At 42.4% G+C, this 17,893-nt stretch overlaps 1 protein-coding gene across 1 annotated transcript; it reads left to right on the top strand.

Moving 5' to 3' along the window:
- The first annotated feature begins 1,140 nt into the window (after nucleotides 1-1,140).
- LOC121531287 (UPF0705 protein C11orf49 homolog) lies at nucleotides 1,141-16,809 on the top strand. The gene is made up of 8 exons (XM_045205198.1): nucleotides 1,141-1,377; nucleotides 9,468-9,511; nucleotides 14,668-14,798; nucleotides 15,011-15,095; nucleotides 15,243-15,325; nucleotides 15,730-15,815; nucleotides 15,853-15,923; nucleotides 16,395-16,809. Exons 1-8 carry the CDS (start codon nucleotides 1,141-1,143, stop codon nucleotides 16,543-16,545), a joined length of 888 nt encoding a protein of 295 aa, XP_045061133.1. The 3' UTR covers nucleotides 16,546-16,809.
- The last annotated feature ends 1,084 nt before the right edge of the window (nucleotides 16,810-17,893 follow it).

The following is a 17,893-nucleotide window of genomic DNA, read 5'->3' as shown; positions in this document are numbered from 1 at the left end:
CAACAGGAAGAAGCTCAGCATTGACAGGGGGAAGCTCACCGTCCCGAGAAGCAATAGCTACACAACTGAACAGGCAGCGGCATCTACAGAAGGTAGCTAATGAGCTAGAGCTAGCCAAGCTTGTCACATCCTGTCTTAAAGAAAGCGATGAAGGTGTGATGCAGCCAGAACCCAGATGACTCAGTCAGAGCAGAGGAGCCCCTCACCAGCACCGTCTGATGAATCATGTGACAACTTTGCGTCTATCCCACTGACACAACCACAACACGCCAACCTAGGAGAAACAAGGTTGAGCCTATGAAGACTCTCATCATCTTCTCCCCTGCCTACCCGAGGCACTCATCAGCAGCTCCTGTGGTTCCGTACCCAGATCCCGTGGTTCCGCACCCTGCTCCAGCTCCTGTGGTTCTGCACCCTTCTCCAGCTCCCGTGGTTCCACACCCAGCTCCTGTGGTTTTGCAACCAGCTCCCGTGCTTCCGCACCCAGCTCCCGTGGTTCCACACCCAGCTCCCGTGGTTCCGCACCCAGCTCCCGTGGTTCTGCACCCTGCTCCAGCTCCCGTGGTTCCGTACCCAGGACCAGCACCTGCGGCTCCATAACCCGAACCAGCACCTGCAGCTCCATACTCTGGACCAGCATCCGCAGCGCCATTTCCTGCATCAGGATTTACACCATACCATGTTCCAGGTGAACCCTAGTTACCTGCGGGACAAAGCATGCCTTATCCAGTTTCAGCAGCCCCAGGCTTCCATTCAGGTTTAGGCGTGCCCTATCTCAATCCAGCAGCACCATGTCCTGCCCCGGGACAGATGGCACCCTACGCGGAGCCTGCTCCGCCACCTGGTACAGATCAGCTGATTGCCTCATCATACGGCATGCCGAAACCGTTGTTGCCCTACTTTGAGAGCGGTAGAGAGAGTGACTTTTCCCTCCTCAAGATTGCCCTGCTGGTTGGCTGGTCCTTGCAAGGCATTACTAGCTTTGTGCAGACAGCACCAGTTGAACAACAGTGCCTGCTCACCACTAACGTTTCGCCTACCGCTGAGCTCTTCAAAAATGTGAAGTGACTTTGGCAGATCGATACCCTTCCCTATGTGAGTGAGAAGCTGGTGACTCGCTCAAAACAAGACCAGCAAGCCATGACACTTCTCCAGAAGTCCTCCTCTAGCATAGAAGTTGATGGGGTTCCGCGCTACGCTACACCCCTGCTTCGTCGAGTCAACGATGCAACTCTCCATTCTCCAAAGGAAGTTGTACTGCCAAGCCTTCGTAGCACAGAGCGAAGACTCTCCAACGACTCAAAATGCACAGAGGTGTACTGTCAGAAGATCAAGAAGCTGCAGACGACAGGTTACGTGTCACTGGTGCCACCCGAGGTAGCTGAACAATCTACTGAGTCCTGGTTTATAGCCCACCATATTGTGCATCACAATGGAAAGGATAGTATTGTGTTTAACTGTTCGTTCCAGCATAAAGGACAGTTGCTCAATAACCTTCTCCTCCCTGGACCAACCTTGGGGCCATCCCTGCTTGGTGTCCTCCTCAGATTCCGTCAATATGTCATAGCTGTACGTGGTGACATCCAAGGCATGTTTAATCAGAAGCAGCAGACTACATAGCCGCAGAGAACCTCCTCCTGAAGCCAAGCTCAGATGGAATTGTTTCCTGAAGAGGTCAAGGCTGTCACGACAAACCGTTCTACACCTTCTAACAGTCGTCTGGGTCCCTTGTCTCCTGAGTATGATAAGGATTCAGGACTCCTAAGAGTTGGCGGTAGACTGCGAAGAACATAGCACCTGGAGATGGATGCTATGCACCCCATCGTCTTGGATCTGCATCATCCACTGACCAAGCTACTCATTCAAGATTTTGATGAGACTCTCTTCCATCCCGGCCCGGAGAGGGTTCTGGCGGAACTGCGTCGTAGATACTGGATTCTGTGGGGAAGTGAAGCCATCCGGAAGTTTCAGCACACCTGTTTGCAATGCCAAAGATGGCGCGCCCAACCTAAAGTTCCAAAGATGGCACACCTACAGTGGGGAGAACAAGTATTTGATACACTGCCGATTTTGCAGGTTTTCCTACTTACAAAGCATGTAGAGGTCTGTAATCTTTATCATAGGTACACTTCAACTGTGAGAGACAGAATCTAAAACAAAAATCCAGAAAATCACATTGTATGATTTTTAAGTAATTCATTTGCATTTTATTGCATGACATAAGTATTTGATACATCAGAAAAGCAGAACTTAATATTTGGTACAGAAACCTTTGTTTGCAATTACAGAGATCATACATTTCCTGTAGGTCTTGACCAGGTTTGCACACAATGCAGAAGGGATTTTGGCCCACTCCTCCATACAGACCTCATCCAGATCCTTCAGGTTTCGGGGCTGTCACTGGGCAATACAGACTTTCAGCTCCCTCCAAATATTTTCTATTGGGTTCAGGTCTGGAGACTGGCTAGGCCACTCCAGGACCTTGAGATGCCTCTTACGGAGCCACTCCTTAGTTGCCCTGGCTGTGTGTTTCGGGTCGTTGTCATGCTGGAAGACCCAGCCACGACCCATCTTCAATGCTCTTACTGAGGGAATGAGGTTGTTGGCCAAGATCTCGCGATACATGGCCCCATCCATCCTCCCCTCAATATGGTGCAGTCGTCCTGTCCCCTTTGCAGAAAAGCATCCCCAAAGAATGATGTTTCCACCTCCATGCTTCACGGTTGGGATGGTGTTATTGGGGTTGTACTCATCCTTCTTCTTCCTCCAAACACGGCGAGTGGAGTTTAGACCAAAAAGCTATATTTTTGTCTCATCAGACCACATGACCTTCTCCCATTCCTCCTCTGGATCATCCAGATGGTCATTGGCAAACTTCAGACGGGCCTGGACATGCACTGGCTTGAGCAGGGGGACCTTGCGTGCACTGCAGGATTTTAATCCATGACGGCGTAGTGTGTTACTAATGGTTTTCTTTGAGACTGTGGTCCCAGCTCTCTTCAGGTCATTGACCAGGTCCTGCTGTGTAGTTCTGGGCTGATCCCTCACCTTCCTCATGATCATTGATGCCCCACGAGGTGAGATCTTGCATGGAGCCCCAGACCGAGGGTGATTGACCGTCATCTTGAACTTCTTCCATTTTCTAATAATTGCGCCAACAGTTGTTGCCTTCTCACCAAGCTGCTTGCCTATTGTCCTGTAGCCCATCCCAGCCTTGTGCAGGTCTACAATTGTATCCCTGATGCCCTTACACAGCTCTCTGGTCTTGGCCATTGTGGAGAGGTTGGAGTCTGTTTGATTGAGTGTGTGGACAGGTGTCTTTTATACAGGTAACGAGTTCAAACAGGTGCAGCTAATACAGGTAATGAGTGGAGAACAGGAGGGCTTCTTAAAGAAAAACGAACAGGTTTGTGAGAGCCGGAATTCTTACTGGTTGGTAGGTGATCAAATACTTGTCATGCAATAAAATGCAAATTAATTACTTAAAAATCATACAATGTGATTTTCTGGATTTTTGTTTTAGATTCCGTCTCTCACAGCTGAAGTGTACCTATGATAAAAATTAGAGACATCTACATGCTTTTTAAGTAGGAAAACCTGCAAAATCGGCAGTGTATCAAATACTCGTTCTCCCCACTGTACCTCCTGCTCGTCCTCGACTGTACAAGCCACCCTTCTACTCTACCGGAATGGATTGTTTCGGACCATTCAACATAAAAATCTGACGTCGCAACGAAACTGATGGGGCATCGTCTTCAAATGTATGACCAGCCGCTGCACCTACCTGGAACTCCTGGAGAGCCTGGATGCCGATGCCTTCCTGATGTCTCTAAGACGGTTCATTGCACGTTGAGGGAAGCCTTTTCAAGCTTCTTTCGGACAATGGTGCGAACTTCATTGGAGGAGACCAAGAACTGCGAGAGGCCTTCAAGGCGATGGCCCCCCACCTGAAGGAACAGTTGGCAGAACAGAGGATAACATTCCCGTTCAACCCACCAAGCGCTCCTCACTTTGGTCGATTGTGGGAAAGAGGTGAAATCAGTGAAGCCTGTTCTCAAGGTCATACTCAAGGAACAGACCGTCACTGAAACCTTTCCCCACACTGTGCTTACCGAAGTGGAGGGAATCTTGGACGCAAAACCCCCCGGGTACATCTCCTCCAATGTCGGGGACCCAGATCGCGTCACATCGCCCCTCCTACTCATGGGACACTACGACTCATCTCTTCCTCAATTTTTGTATGACTCCAGTAACATCATAGGGAAACACCACTGGAGGCATAGCCAAGTCCTTGCCTATCACTTTTGGTCCCAGTTCGTCCGCTATCACTTGCGAAGTCTACATGAAAGACAGAAGTGGAGGAAGGAGGGAAGGGAACTTACTGTGGATCAAGTGGTTCTCATCGTGGACTCTCACTGTCACCGTCTCTCTAATAGGAGGACAATCTCCATAACTTCACCTACTCAATCAGTGTATACATTCCAGAAGCATCACCCTCTAATTCAACCTTAGAATCCCGATGTTCCATGCGGGGTTTAATTGATGAAACCCAAAACATCCGGTGACGTTTCCCATGGAAACCTACCAAGGCTAACTCACCACAGTAACATGAAAATGCAATGTCAGCTGTAAAATGTATGTAATGAATACATTTAAATATCTATATTTAACCGTATAATTACAGACACTGCAATATGCATGAAAATGAATCCTGATTGTTTCAACCCTACCCTCTCCGTTGATAAGAACCTTAGCCCAACCAGCCGAAAGATGACGCTATTATTCCTTTTACGTCGCTTGTCATTATGGTGGTGAGAAGAAGTTCTAAACGGATGCTTTTGATTTGTACCACCTATGACATGTCTGGGTTTACCCTTTTGTCTTTTGCAAAGCCTAGTTTACTAGCTGATTGATCTATCCTCCATTCGCCATGATCAGCTGACATAGCCCACCCCAGTAGTGGTTCTGGCAAATTATACTTTTAACAAACTCCCTTTCATCTGTGGTTCTAGCTTGCTTAGCCTACAATGTGTGTTTTTGCAGAAAATGTTGGCCAATGTTAAAAAATATATAATTTAGCTACCGGAGCAGTTAATTAAGGTAGATTTTTTTGGGGGGGTTGGGGTTTGCCTTTTTTCACTTTGACCACCTGCCGCACCAAAGCTCTGTGCATGACCCTGTCACGCTGGGAGTACCACACCATACAAGACTAATACATTTGGCTGTAACAAGCACATATTGTACTCACATGTCTATACTCAGTGAGAGTTTGGAAGTGTAAAGAAACATCCTGGGATTCGAAAAACAACAAAACGGCCGCCCCACTACTTGTTGTACAGGGAAGGGATGGGGTAGGGAAATATAACACATCTCAAATTCATAGACAGTGCTCTGACCGTCTATGACATCCACATGATAGTTTTGAACTTATTTTAAAGTTACATAGATTGTTTGTTATGGCAGTTCATTCATGTTTAATAACGACTCGAGAGAAAATAATGTGTACACCAGTTTTATTCACAACAAACCACAGAACCATAGCTCAACATTTATGCACAGCAAGTGACTAAAACTTACATTTTACAGCAACAAATAATTTTCTAATTATTTGACTTTACAATAAAGTGTTCAGTTAAGATGCTGACACTATGGAGTTGCATTTTTTGTTTCAGTTGAGTGGATGTTTTGCTGTATTTATCATGTTCTTAGGGCGCACACCGAGGGCAAGTCCACAGTTTAAATCGTTCCACATGTTTTCACCTTCAGAGGAAACACGGAACAGAAATTCACTCTTAAATCAACTCCGATGTAGACACAACAATATAATTGTTTGTGTGTGTGTCAGATGTATTTGTTAAATGTACTATGAAAAACTTTCATTTGATGAATGGATCAGTGAATGATAGTGGGCCAACTGTACCTCCCGCGTTCATTTGAATACATGGCTCTCTGCCACCAGAATTACTGGGCTCTCCTCTCCCCCAGTTCTGGTAATCAAATTTGGAGCCGTCACTCCAGAACCATTGCCTGTTCTGTGGGGAAGAAGTAAGGTCACAGTTTCAAAGAAATCCCATATTATAATTATTAATATTTTTAGGATTGTTATTATTGGTATTCATGTTATCAGGTGTGCTTTCTGAAAGCAGGAACAACTTCTAAAATCCAACAAACTTATTATTTTCTTTCCTCCACCACCTGTAGCGCCAAACCGCAAAAGCTACCAACACCCAAACAACTTTAAAATGTGTAGACTGGCACTGGTACTGTTGCTTGAAAAAAAAAATGTTTTGATACTTCTTATACACTGAGTGTACAAAACATTAGGAACACCTTCCTAATATTGAGTTGCGCCCCTTTTTGGCCTCTGAACAGCCTCAATTCGTCAGGGCATAGACTCTACAATGTGTCGAAAGCGTTCCACAGGGATGCTGGCCCATGTTGACTCCAATGCTTCCCACAGTTGTGTCAAGTTGGCTGGATGTCCTTTGGGTGATGAACCATTCTTGATACACACGGGAAACTGTTGAGCATGAAAAACCCAGCAGCGTTGCAGTTCTTGACATAAACCGGTGTGCCTGGCACTTACTACCATACCCCGTTCAAAGGCACTTAAACAGTTTGTCTTGCCCATTTACCCTCAATGGCACACATACACAATCCATGTCTCAATTGGCTCAAGGCTTAAAAATGTGACTCCTCCCCTTCATCTACACTGATTGAAGTGGATTTAACAAGTGACATCAATAAGGGATCATAGCTTTCACCTGGATTCACCTGGTCAGTCTATGTCAAGAAAATAGCAATATAATGTTTTGTATACTCAGTGCACTTAAATGAACTAAAGAGGAACAATGGGTACATTTTGAAGATGTACATGCTTATCCCCAGAATCGTTTCACCTGTCTATTTTCAAAGGATAAAGCTAAGAACATAAACAACTTCATACACTGAACAAAAATATAAATGCAACATGCAAAGTATTGGTCCCATGTTTCATGAGCTGAAATAAAAGATCACAGACATTTTTCATACGCCTTAAAAAGCGTATTTCTCTCTAATGTTGTGCACAAATATGTTTACAACCCTGTTAGTGAGCATTTCTCCTTTGCCAAGATAATCCATCCACCTGGCAGGTGTGCGGGAGTGTGCAATTGGCGTGCTGACTGCAGGAAAGTCCACCAGAGCTGTTGCCAGAGAATTTAATGTTAATTTCTTTACCATAAGCCGCCTCCAACGTCGTTTTAGAGAATTTTGCAGTATGTCCAACCGGCCTCTCAACCCCAGACCACTTGTATGGCGTCTTGTGGGCAAGCGGTTTGCTGATGTCAACATTTTGAACAGAGTGCCCCATGGTGGCGCTGGGGTTATGGTATGGGCAGGCATAAACTACGGACAACGACTACACGGTTTAGTCCCGTGTAGCTCAGTTGGTAGAGCATGGCGCTTGCATCGCCAGGGTTGTGGGTTCGATTCCCACGGGGGGCCAGTATGAAAAAATAAAAAAATTAAATAAATGTATGCACTCACTAACTGTAAATCGCTCTGGATAAGAGCGTCTGCTAAATGACTAAAATTTAAAATGAGATCCTGAGGCCCATTTTCTTGCCATTCATCCACCACCATCACCTCATGTTTCAGCATGATAATGCACGGCACCATGTCGCAAGGATCTGTACACAATTCCTGGAAGCTGACAATGTCCCAGTTCTTCCATGGCCTGCATAATCACCAGACATGTCACCCATTGAGCATGTTTGGGATGCTCTGGATCGACGTGTACGAGAGCGTGTTTCAGTTCCTGCCAATATCCAGCAACTTCACACAGCCATTGAAGAGGAGTGGAACAACAGCCTGATCAACTCTATGCAAAGGAGATGTGTCGCATGAGGCAAATGGTGGTCACACCAGATACCAGCTGGATTTCTGATCCACACCCCTACTTTTTTTTTTTAAGGTATCTGTGACAAACAGATGCATATCTGTATTCCCAGTCGTGAAATCCGTAGATTAGGGCCTAATGCATTTATTTCAAATGACTGATATCCTTATGTTAACTGTAACTCAGTAAAATCTTTGAAATTGTTGCATGTTGTGTTTACATTTTTGTTTATTGTACATTGGAGAAAGACTACCTCTTAAGTACTGTGGTCAGTTTGTAAAACCTTGTGAATTAAATTAAAGTATAGTGGTTGGTGGGCTCTACTTGGGGAGAGTGGGTCCACCAAGAGACCGAAGTGAGAGGAGTGGAGGCACCACACATACTTCAGGTAAGTGTCTGATGTCCTCTCAGCCACCCTGTCCCAATCTCTCAGATAGAACCCATCTCCACTCTCACCAATAAGCACCATTGAATCTTAGTTATAATGACTTGACATCCTCCTAATCGGTCCAGAACTCTTATTCATTTTACAGCAGGTTTGCAGGTCACAAAAATAAATACCATTACATTGTAGTATAGATCAATCCTTCCTTCCTTCCTTCTCTCCCAAGCCAAACTTGTCCCTCTCCACCCTTTACCCCACCCAAGCCAAGCTTGTCCAAACCTCCCATCCTTGCCCACCAAACCAAGCTTGTCCCAACCTCCCATCTTTTCCCACCCTCCTTTCCTCTCAGACACATTTACACCCATCCACCAACTTACTCATCCATTCCCACTCAACATATACCCTATGCATCCACACATCCATTCTCTCCCACCCTCCTACACATATTCACCATCCCTCACAGTCCCATTCATATGCACAGACACACACACCCACACATATCTACACTCACATGCACACACACATCCATAGAACAGTTATTGACATACATGGTATATTTCAGTTTCCATTTAGCCCGTTGGCATCGGCTACCTCTTTATCATTACTTCATAGAGAAGAACAGATACTTGAGGAGTGTAGAGTATAGATTGTATTGAGGGGAGGGGTAAAGAATATTGTTTCAATTTACTATCATCAGCAAACCGCTTGCCCACAAGACGCCATACAAGTGGTCTGGGGTTGAGAGGCCTAGCGAGCTCATTGCTTTTTTCCCTCTTCGTCCTCTCCTCAGTACAAGGGGCAGTCCTCCTTCAACTGGAAAAGGTTTCTTGCAGCTTGAATAGGGCTTCATCTGCGCTTGTGAATTCCATCCTTTGCCTTCCCTTCCATACCCACAGCACTGCCGGGAAGCGGAGCTGAGATTTGATCCCTTTTTCCTCCAGTGACTGTCTGATCGGAATGTATTCCTTGCGGGGGGGTTTTCTCAGCCTAGCAGACATGTCCTGGATGAATCGAATGGACTGGCCGTGGATTTGGATTTCCTTTGCACCTTGTGCCTTCAGAATGTTAATTTTGGTCTGATAGTTCCAAAGTTTGAAGTTTACCGTTACAAAGGTATTTAGCGTTCTTCAGTTTCACGCCGATCCTATGGCATTGTTACATATCTTCTGGTGATATACCCACATCAAGTTCCTCTGATATCAGTTTGACCACGTAGCTGGAAAGGTCTCCTTGTTCCTCGTCTTCTGGTGAGGACAATATTCTCATGTTACGTCTCATTCTGTTTTCTTGCTGATCGAATTCCTCTTCTAAAGTTTGCAACATTGTTTCCAAAAGGCTAATTTTGTTGTTTTGTTTGTTCATGTGCCTGCCTTGGTTGTGCGTGTCTGACACGATACCTTCTACTTCCTTTTCGAGCAAATCAACTTTTTTAACAACAGATTGTAGCAGTTTGTTTGTTTTGGTGTGCATTGAGAGCATTTTAGCTATGTTTTCCTGGATATCCTTTAGCTGTTCATTACTCTTGTTTGCATCTCCAAGTTGCTCCTTGTGTTTTCCTCTGGGGGAAGCCATGGCATGTTGGATTCGTGTCACCGCGCCTCTTTACCAACTGATTGGTTCGCTGTTGTACATAACTGACTGTTCACTCTCTCCTGCTTGGAGATATGTTTATTTATCGATTTTAAAGGCTTAATATAAACTTTGTTGTCTGGTTTCTACATTTAACAACCAATGCGTCCTATCGGTATGTGCATGCGCCTCTATGTTTTTCATCTCCCACTGAAATGCCCCTGATGTCATTGCTACACCTTATTGCCACAGCCAATAGTTCTATGACCAATGAGAACAGTCCAGGCAACAAAGGACAGCCTTGGCGACAAACCCTACCAATAGAACATATTTCTGATAGCCAACCATTTGTGTTAACTGCTGCTGATGGAGCAGAGTACAGTAATTAATAGAACAATCGCCCAGATTCACCTTTACTAGTACAGATTACACTAATTCCCATTCAACTCTGTCAAAGGCCTTTTCGGCATCTAGAGAGACAATGAGTGAGAGGTCTTTCTTCCTGCCAAGATGGTTTATGATATTCAAAGTGTGTCTCACATTGTCCGTTCCAAATCTGGATTTGACAAAGACAGTCTGACCAGGCTTAATGAGGTCTGGAAGCAGGATTTCCATTCTGCAAGCGTCTTGGCAAGTATCTTTTTATTATTATTATTATTTTTTTTTTTGGGGGGGGGATGGATCAGCTTAATATTGCAGATAGATTGTATCTTCTATCAATGTAATTGTCTGCATCACTTCCAATCCCCCATGTTTTATTTTATTTTTTATAAATATATTCCCCTTTATTACTTTTCAACCCCACCATCCTTTCCCTACTTGGAGTAAATTAGTGAACAACAACGCCCAGGCCTCTACTTCCGGTCTATACTTACTATCTACACCTTATGGACAGAGTTAATTTTACAATAATTCTATATCTATATATATCTATATATATATATATATATATATATATATATATATATATATATTTTTTTTTTCTTTTGCTCCTGAACTTCTTCTACTCTCAACCTCTCCGATCATTGCTTCTAAATGCCATATCTTTCTAACTGTGCTCTTTCCCAAAAGCTCCCAACATACAACCTATATACTTATTATGGACACAGTATGCTTACATTATTAGCTATCTTTGTTATTATTTGTTGTTATTTGTTATTAGTCCCATCCTTCAACTCTATTCAATACCTCCCATCTATCTCTTAACACCATCCATATAGGATTTCTATTTGCCATATATATTTCAACCGTACTGTGATGTTTTACAAAAGTTCTGAACCTTTCTATTTTCATTGCTTCTACAGATTGTGAATTAAAAATAAACATTTTTGCTAAAAGTATTATTATATTATTGATTGATTGACTATGACTTTTCAGATCACCCAGTAATGCTATCTGCAAGGTTAGTTCCAGGTAAATATTGCAATCCTTTAGCCATTCCTGGACCTGTGTCCAAAAACAAGCTACAAATGGACAGAACCAAAACAAATGATCTAATGATTCTATCTCTTCACAGCAAAATCTGCAGAGCTGGGAAGATTGTATCCCCCCATATAAATAACATTCTATTGGTAGCAATAATTTTATATAATAATTTAAATTGAAAGATTCTAATTTTTGAATCCGGTGTCGTTTTGCGTGTCAGTTCATAAACACTATGCCATGGGATCGGTACGTCAAAGATCTCTTCCCAACTATTTTGCAATCTATATGGGACGGCTGTCAATCCTTTGGTCCTTAAGTGAAACTGATATACTTTTTTATTTATCACAGTTTTCCTTAACCAATTATGTTCTTTAATGCAAGGCCGACAGACAAGTTCCTTACTTTCTCCCCCTTCAACTTTCCTCTTCCACTTTTGCGGTAAGGCTGCAATTATTTGGTTGTAATTTTGGGTAGAGCAGACATTTCCATATGTTTTTGTTAGCTGCATGTGCGACATAACTCCACCAGTCCTACCGATGATATCATTTACGAAGATTATACCTTTTTTAAACATTCTTGGCAAGTATCTTAACATCAACTCCGACAAACTAGCTGGTCTAAACAAAGAGCACTCTAATGAACTTTTTTCTTTTTTCAGTAACAGGCTAATGGAGGCAGTTTTCCAGGACTCTGGTATGTGGTCTCTTTCGAACATATCATAAGAGCAGGCATAAAGATAGGGCATATCTCAGGCCAAAACGTCTTATAAAACTCTACAGAGGAGCCATCTAGACAAAGTGCCTTTCCGGAGGGCATTGCTTTAATAGCTTCCCAAACCTCTTCGGAAGTAAGGGGGGTATTCAACTTAGTTCTATGCTCATCTGATATAGTGGGTAAAGTGATCTTATTCAGATATCTTGCTTTGGGTGGTCTAAATTGAGTTAGTACAAGTTAGTGAGTTCCAATTTACCTGAGTTGGCGGTTGTTTGTGTAAAAGTTCTAAGTTCTTTACCTCAGCTTTAAAATGTTCCCTCTTTTCCAATCTAAGCTCCTTGATCAGAGATGATTGGGAGATAATATATCCCCTTATGGTTGCTTTAGCAGCATCCCAGATGGTTGCAGCTGAGACAGGAGATAATTTATCACAGTACTAGCTTGACAAACAATTATCTTAAATCACAGTGCACAATCCTTCATTGTACAGGAGAGATGCATTCATTGTTGACCCGGAGTTCTGACAAAACGTGTAAATTATGGTATGAAATAAACCAAAACTTGTTTCTCACAAGTTGACAGTGGTGGAAAAAGTACTTGATTGTCATACTTGAGTAAAAGTAAAAAGTAAAAGCCATACATCAAATTCCTTATTTTAAGCAAACCAGACGGCATGATTTCATATTTCTTTCATTTACAGACAGACGGGCACAATCCAACACTCAACATAATTTACAAATGCAGTATTTGTGTTTATTGAGTCCGCCAGATCAGAGGCAGTAGGGATGACAACGTGTTATATTGATAGGTGCATGGATTGGACAAAGGGTGTGCCAAGAGAAAGGTAGGTTGAGGATGCCAGGATCAGAGTAGTACGTATGCTGAGGCAGTGGAGAGAGTAGTAGAGGAAGATGGGTACAGGGCGAGGGATCCTGAGAGGATCTCTGTGAGTAGGCCGAGGCCAATAGAGAGTGATATGAATATTATGTGCTTCAGTAAGGTGGGTTTCTTAGCAGTTATACCCATGTTTGTCAAATGTACTGCAGAAATGGAATGTACAGTGCCTTCAGAAAGTATTCATACCCCTTGACTTTTTCCATATTTTGTTGTGTTACAGCCTGAATTTTAAATGGATTAATTACATTTAGATTTGTGTCACTGGCCTACACACAACAGCCCATAATGTCAAAGGGGAATTATGTTTTTCGATTTTCTTTAAACAAATTAATTTAAAATGAAAAGCTAAAATGTCTTGAGTCAATTCAACCCCTTTGTTATGGCAAGCCTAAATAAGTTCAGGAGTAAAAAATGTCTTAACAAGTCAGATATTAAGTTGCATGGACTCACTCTGTGTGTAATAAAAATGTTTAAGATGATTTTTGAATGACTACCTCACCTCTGTACCCCACACATACAATTATCTGTAAGGTCCCTCAGTCGAGCAGTGAATTTCAAACACAGATTTAACCACACAGACCAGGGAGGTTTTCCAATGCCTTTTAAAGAAGGGCACCTATTGGTAGATGGGTAAATTAAAAATTAAAAGCAGACATTGAATATCCCTTTTGAGCATGGTGAAGTTATTAATTACACTTTGGATGGTGTATCAATACACCCAGTCACTACAAAAGATACAGCCATCCTTCCTAACTCAGTTGCCAGAGAGGAATACAACCGCTCAGGGATTTCACCATGAGGCCAACGGTGACTTTAATACAGTTACAGCGTTTAGTGGCTGTGAGAGGAGAAAACTGAGGATGGATCAACAAGATCGTAGTTACTCCACAATACTACCCTAATTGACAGAGTGAAAAGAAGGAAGCCTGTACAGAATTCAAATATTCCAAAACATGCATCCTGTTTGCAAAGCAACTTTTTGTCCTTTTATATAAAATGTTTGGAGAAAATCCAATACAACACATTACTGAGTACCACTCTCCATATTTTCAAGCATAGTGGTGGCTGCATCATATTATGGGTATGCTTGTAATCGTTAAGGACTGGGGAGTTTTTCAGGATTAAAAAAGAAACGGAATGGAGGAAAACCTGGTTCAATCTGCTTTCCACCAGACACTGGGAGATTAATTCACCTTTCAGAAGGACAATAACCTAAAACACAAGGCCAAATCTACACTGGATTAGTTTACCAAGAAGACAGTGAATGTTCCTGACTTGTCGAGTTACAGTTTTGACTTAAATCTGCTTGAAAATCTATGGCAATACATGAAAATGGTTGTCTAGCAATGTTCAACAACCAATTTGACAGAGCTTGAAGAATTTAAAAAATAATAATGGGCAAATGTTGCACAATCCAGGTGTGGAAAGCTCTTAGAGACTTACCCAGAAAGACTGACAGCCATAATCGCTGCCAAAGGTGATTCTTACATGTATTGACTCAGTGTTGAATACTTATCTAATCAACATATATTAGTGTTTTATTTTTCATAAATGTTTTACAAAGTCATAAACACAGGCTATTTCTCAAATTCATCTTCTTAAAAAGTTATTATAAAACCTAACCTTAACCACACTGCTAACCTTATGCCTAACCTTCAATTAAGACAAATCTAATTTTGGTTTTCATGAATGTTTACGATATAGCCAATTTTTTACTTTGTGGCTGGGGTAACTAATGGAAACCAATATTTGGTCCTCACTCATGTTGTATTTGACTTCCTTTGTGATTGGTTGACAGCTTCAGCAGCGTGAAGAATGGCAACCATGTCCTGTTCAGAGAGTTTATCTACATCAAGGCCACAGCTCATAACAGGGCCTCCTTTATCCGCGTTCTCTGGAGGTGCATCAGACAGATTGGAAAGAAGGAAGGCAGGTCTAATGTGAGTGTGTCTGTGTGATGTGGTAACACTGTCTTTGACCATATGAGAAATGTGAATATAATTTAGTAAAAAAGTTATGGAATTCTACTCTATTATAAAAAGGACCTCCTGTGTGTGCCGTTGAGTTATATACAGTAGATACAATGAATATCCCTGGTGTTTGTCAGTGTTGTTATAGGTTATGTGCTCTGCTTGCTACAGACTTCCTGGCCATGTTGGAGTACAGCTCGCTTCTGCAGCTCCTCTGTCCAGACATTCAAGTGGAGATGGTACAACATGCAGCAAGGTCTGTGATTTGGCATTATTCATTGAAATTGTCCAGTATTACATTACATTAAGTTAAGCATGCTTTCATCTCTGGATTGTCAAGACATGACTGTGAACCTTTCAAGTATACACTATGGCCATATCCAACTCATATCTTTCAACATAGGATAGTGCTGATGGATGATGCCATGGACTGCCTCATGTTCTCACACTTCCTCTACTCTTTCCAAATCCAGTTCTACTTTGAAGGTAATTTCGTCTGCACAATGCAACGACCAGAGAAATTGGTTTACTACTGCGTAGTACATTATCCAGGTCTCTGTATATATAGCCTCCCTACTGTTATTTTATTTTACTTCTGCTCTTTTAATCTCAACACTTTTTTTGTTGTTTTATTTTACTTTTTTATTTAAAATAAATGCACTGTTGGTTAAGGGCTGTAAGTAAGCATTTCACTGTAATGTCTGCACCTGTTGTATTCGGCGCATGTGGCCAATAAAATTTGATTTGATTGAAATAAAGGTGACTAAAACAAAAATGATGATCACATAACTCCAAATCTAGAGCCCTAGCTCCTTTTCAGCCTCTGATTGGGTAGACTCTAGACTGCACAGTGTCACCTGAAATCCTGTATCCTTTTACTTTCCACTTAGAGTTCCTGGAGATCATTGCTGTGATCTACCAGGACCTGCTGTCAGGGAAGAGCCCCAACACTGTGATCATCCCCACCTCTACCTCAGTGAAACAGCTCCCCCTGGTGGCCACAGAGGAAACAGACTCAGGAAGGAGTGGGCTCATCTGTGTTCGGAGAATGCTTTGAGGGACGTTGTGAGAGGTTCAAACACAAGTAAGGAACAGTTTCATTACAATAAATTGCTCTAAATAAATCTGAAGATTACAATGACAATAGAAATAATCAATGATTTTCAGTCAACATTTGTACTCACAAGATTATACCTCTTTGTGAGGCTCTTCCTGGGATTAGTAATTGGCCTAAAAGGACAAATACAGTTGTATTCAATTTAACTAGGATACATAATGCTTGATTAAGTTAGTGATTTATTGATATTGTGTGTTTCTACATAGCCATCCTTCTACACCTGCCTTTAGAGAGGTCATGGAGAAAACACAGAGTAACCTATGGCTTTGTGATGGCTCTGGTCAGACATGAGGATGTCAACCAGGACATTGGTGAGAACTACAGTGTTGTTTTCTGTTCATAACAAAGACTACTGTTCTCATAATACAATACAAATGCAAACCATGCAATACTACAATGAACCTTGGCAGGCTTTTCATTTTAACATATCACCATTACAATGGGCGTGGGCTGCTTATCTGATGTTCATAACTGTGTGTTGTCGCTGCTAGGTGCCCTGCCAAAAAAGTCAGAGCTGCTCATTGACCCTGAGATGGACCAGGAGGTGGATAAACTGAGTAAACTGGAGCACAGAACCTACTTAATTTAGTTCCATTCTGACCAATATTGAAACCTTACATTCACCCATGTTTCTAATACTAATACTGTTGAAAATGTTTATAATTGGAATCCTTAATTGGTGCAACTGGCACATCCATTTTGGATGTTACAACAACAAAGAAGTTACTGCAAACAACGAACACTGTTTTTCCCCCCCTCGGACATCATTGCACACGCGACAGAAGAATATATATACACTACCGTTCAAAAGTTTGGGGTCACTTACAAATGTCCTTGTTTTCGAAAGAAAAGCAATTTTTTTGTCCATTAAATTAACATCAAATTGATCAGAAATACAGTGTAGACATTGTTAATGTTCTAAATGGCTATTGTAGCTGGAAACGGCTGTTTTTTAATGGAATATCTACATAGGCGTACAGAGGCCCATTATCAGCAACCATCAGTCCTGTGTTCCAATGGCACGTTGTGTTTGCTAATCCAAGTTTATCATTTTAAAAGGCTAATTGATCATTAGAAAACCCTTTTGCAATTGTTAGCACAGCTGAAAACTGTTGTGCTGATTAAAAAAGCAATAAAACTGGCCTTCTTGAGACTAGTTGAGTATCTGGAGCATCAGCAATTGTGGGTTCGATTACAGGCTCAAAATGGCCAGAAACAAAGAACTTTCTTCTGAAACTCGTCAGTCTATTCTTGTTTGGAGAAATGAAGGCTATTCCATGCGAGAAATTGCCAAGAAACTGAAGATCTCGTACAATGCTGTGTACTACTCCCTTCACAGAACAGCGCAAACTGGCTCTAACCAGAATAGAAAGAGGAGTGGGAGGCCCAGGTGCACAACTGAGCAAGAGGAAAAATACATTAGTGTCTAGTTTGAGAAACATACGCCTCACAGGTCCTCAACTGGCAGCTTCATTAAATAGTACCCGCAAAACACCAGTCTCAACATCAACACTGAAGAGGCGACTCCGGGATGCTGACCTTCTAGGCAGAGTTGCAAAGAAAAAGCCATATCTCAGACCGGCCAATAAAAATAAAAGATTAAGATGGGCAAAAGAACACAGACACTGGACAGAGGAAGATTGGAAAAAATTGTTATGGACAGACGAATCGAAGTTTGAGGTGTTCGGATCACAAAGAAGAACATTTGTGAGACACAGACCAAATGAAAAGATGCTGGAGGACTGCTTGATGCCATCTGTCAAGCATGGTGGAGGCAATGTGATGGTCTGGGGGTGCTTTGGTGGTGGTAAAGTGGGAGATTTGTACAGGGTAAAAGGGACCTTGAAGAAGGAAGGCTATCACTCCATTTTGCAACGCCATGCCATACCCTGTGGACGGTGCTTGATTGGAGCCAATTTCCTCCTACAACAGGACAA

This window comes from Coregonus clupeaformis, chromosome 19 (genome assembly GCF_020615455.1).
Source record: "Coregonus clupeaformis isolate EN_2021a chromosome 19, ASM2061545v1, whole genome shotgun sequence".
Classification (NCBI taxonomy): domain Eukaryota; kingdom Metazoa; phylum Chordata; class Actinopteri; order Salmoniformes; family Salmonidae; genus Coregonus; species Coregonus clupeaformis.
The sequence above is the reverse complement of the archived record's forward strand: the minus strand, read 5'-3'. Positions and strand labels throughout refer to the sequence as shown.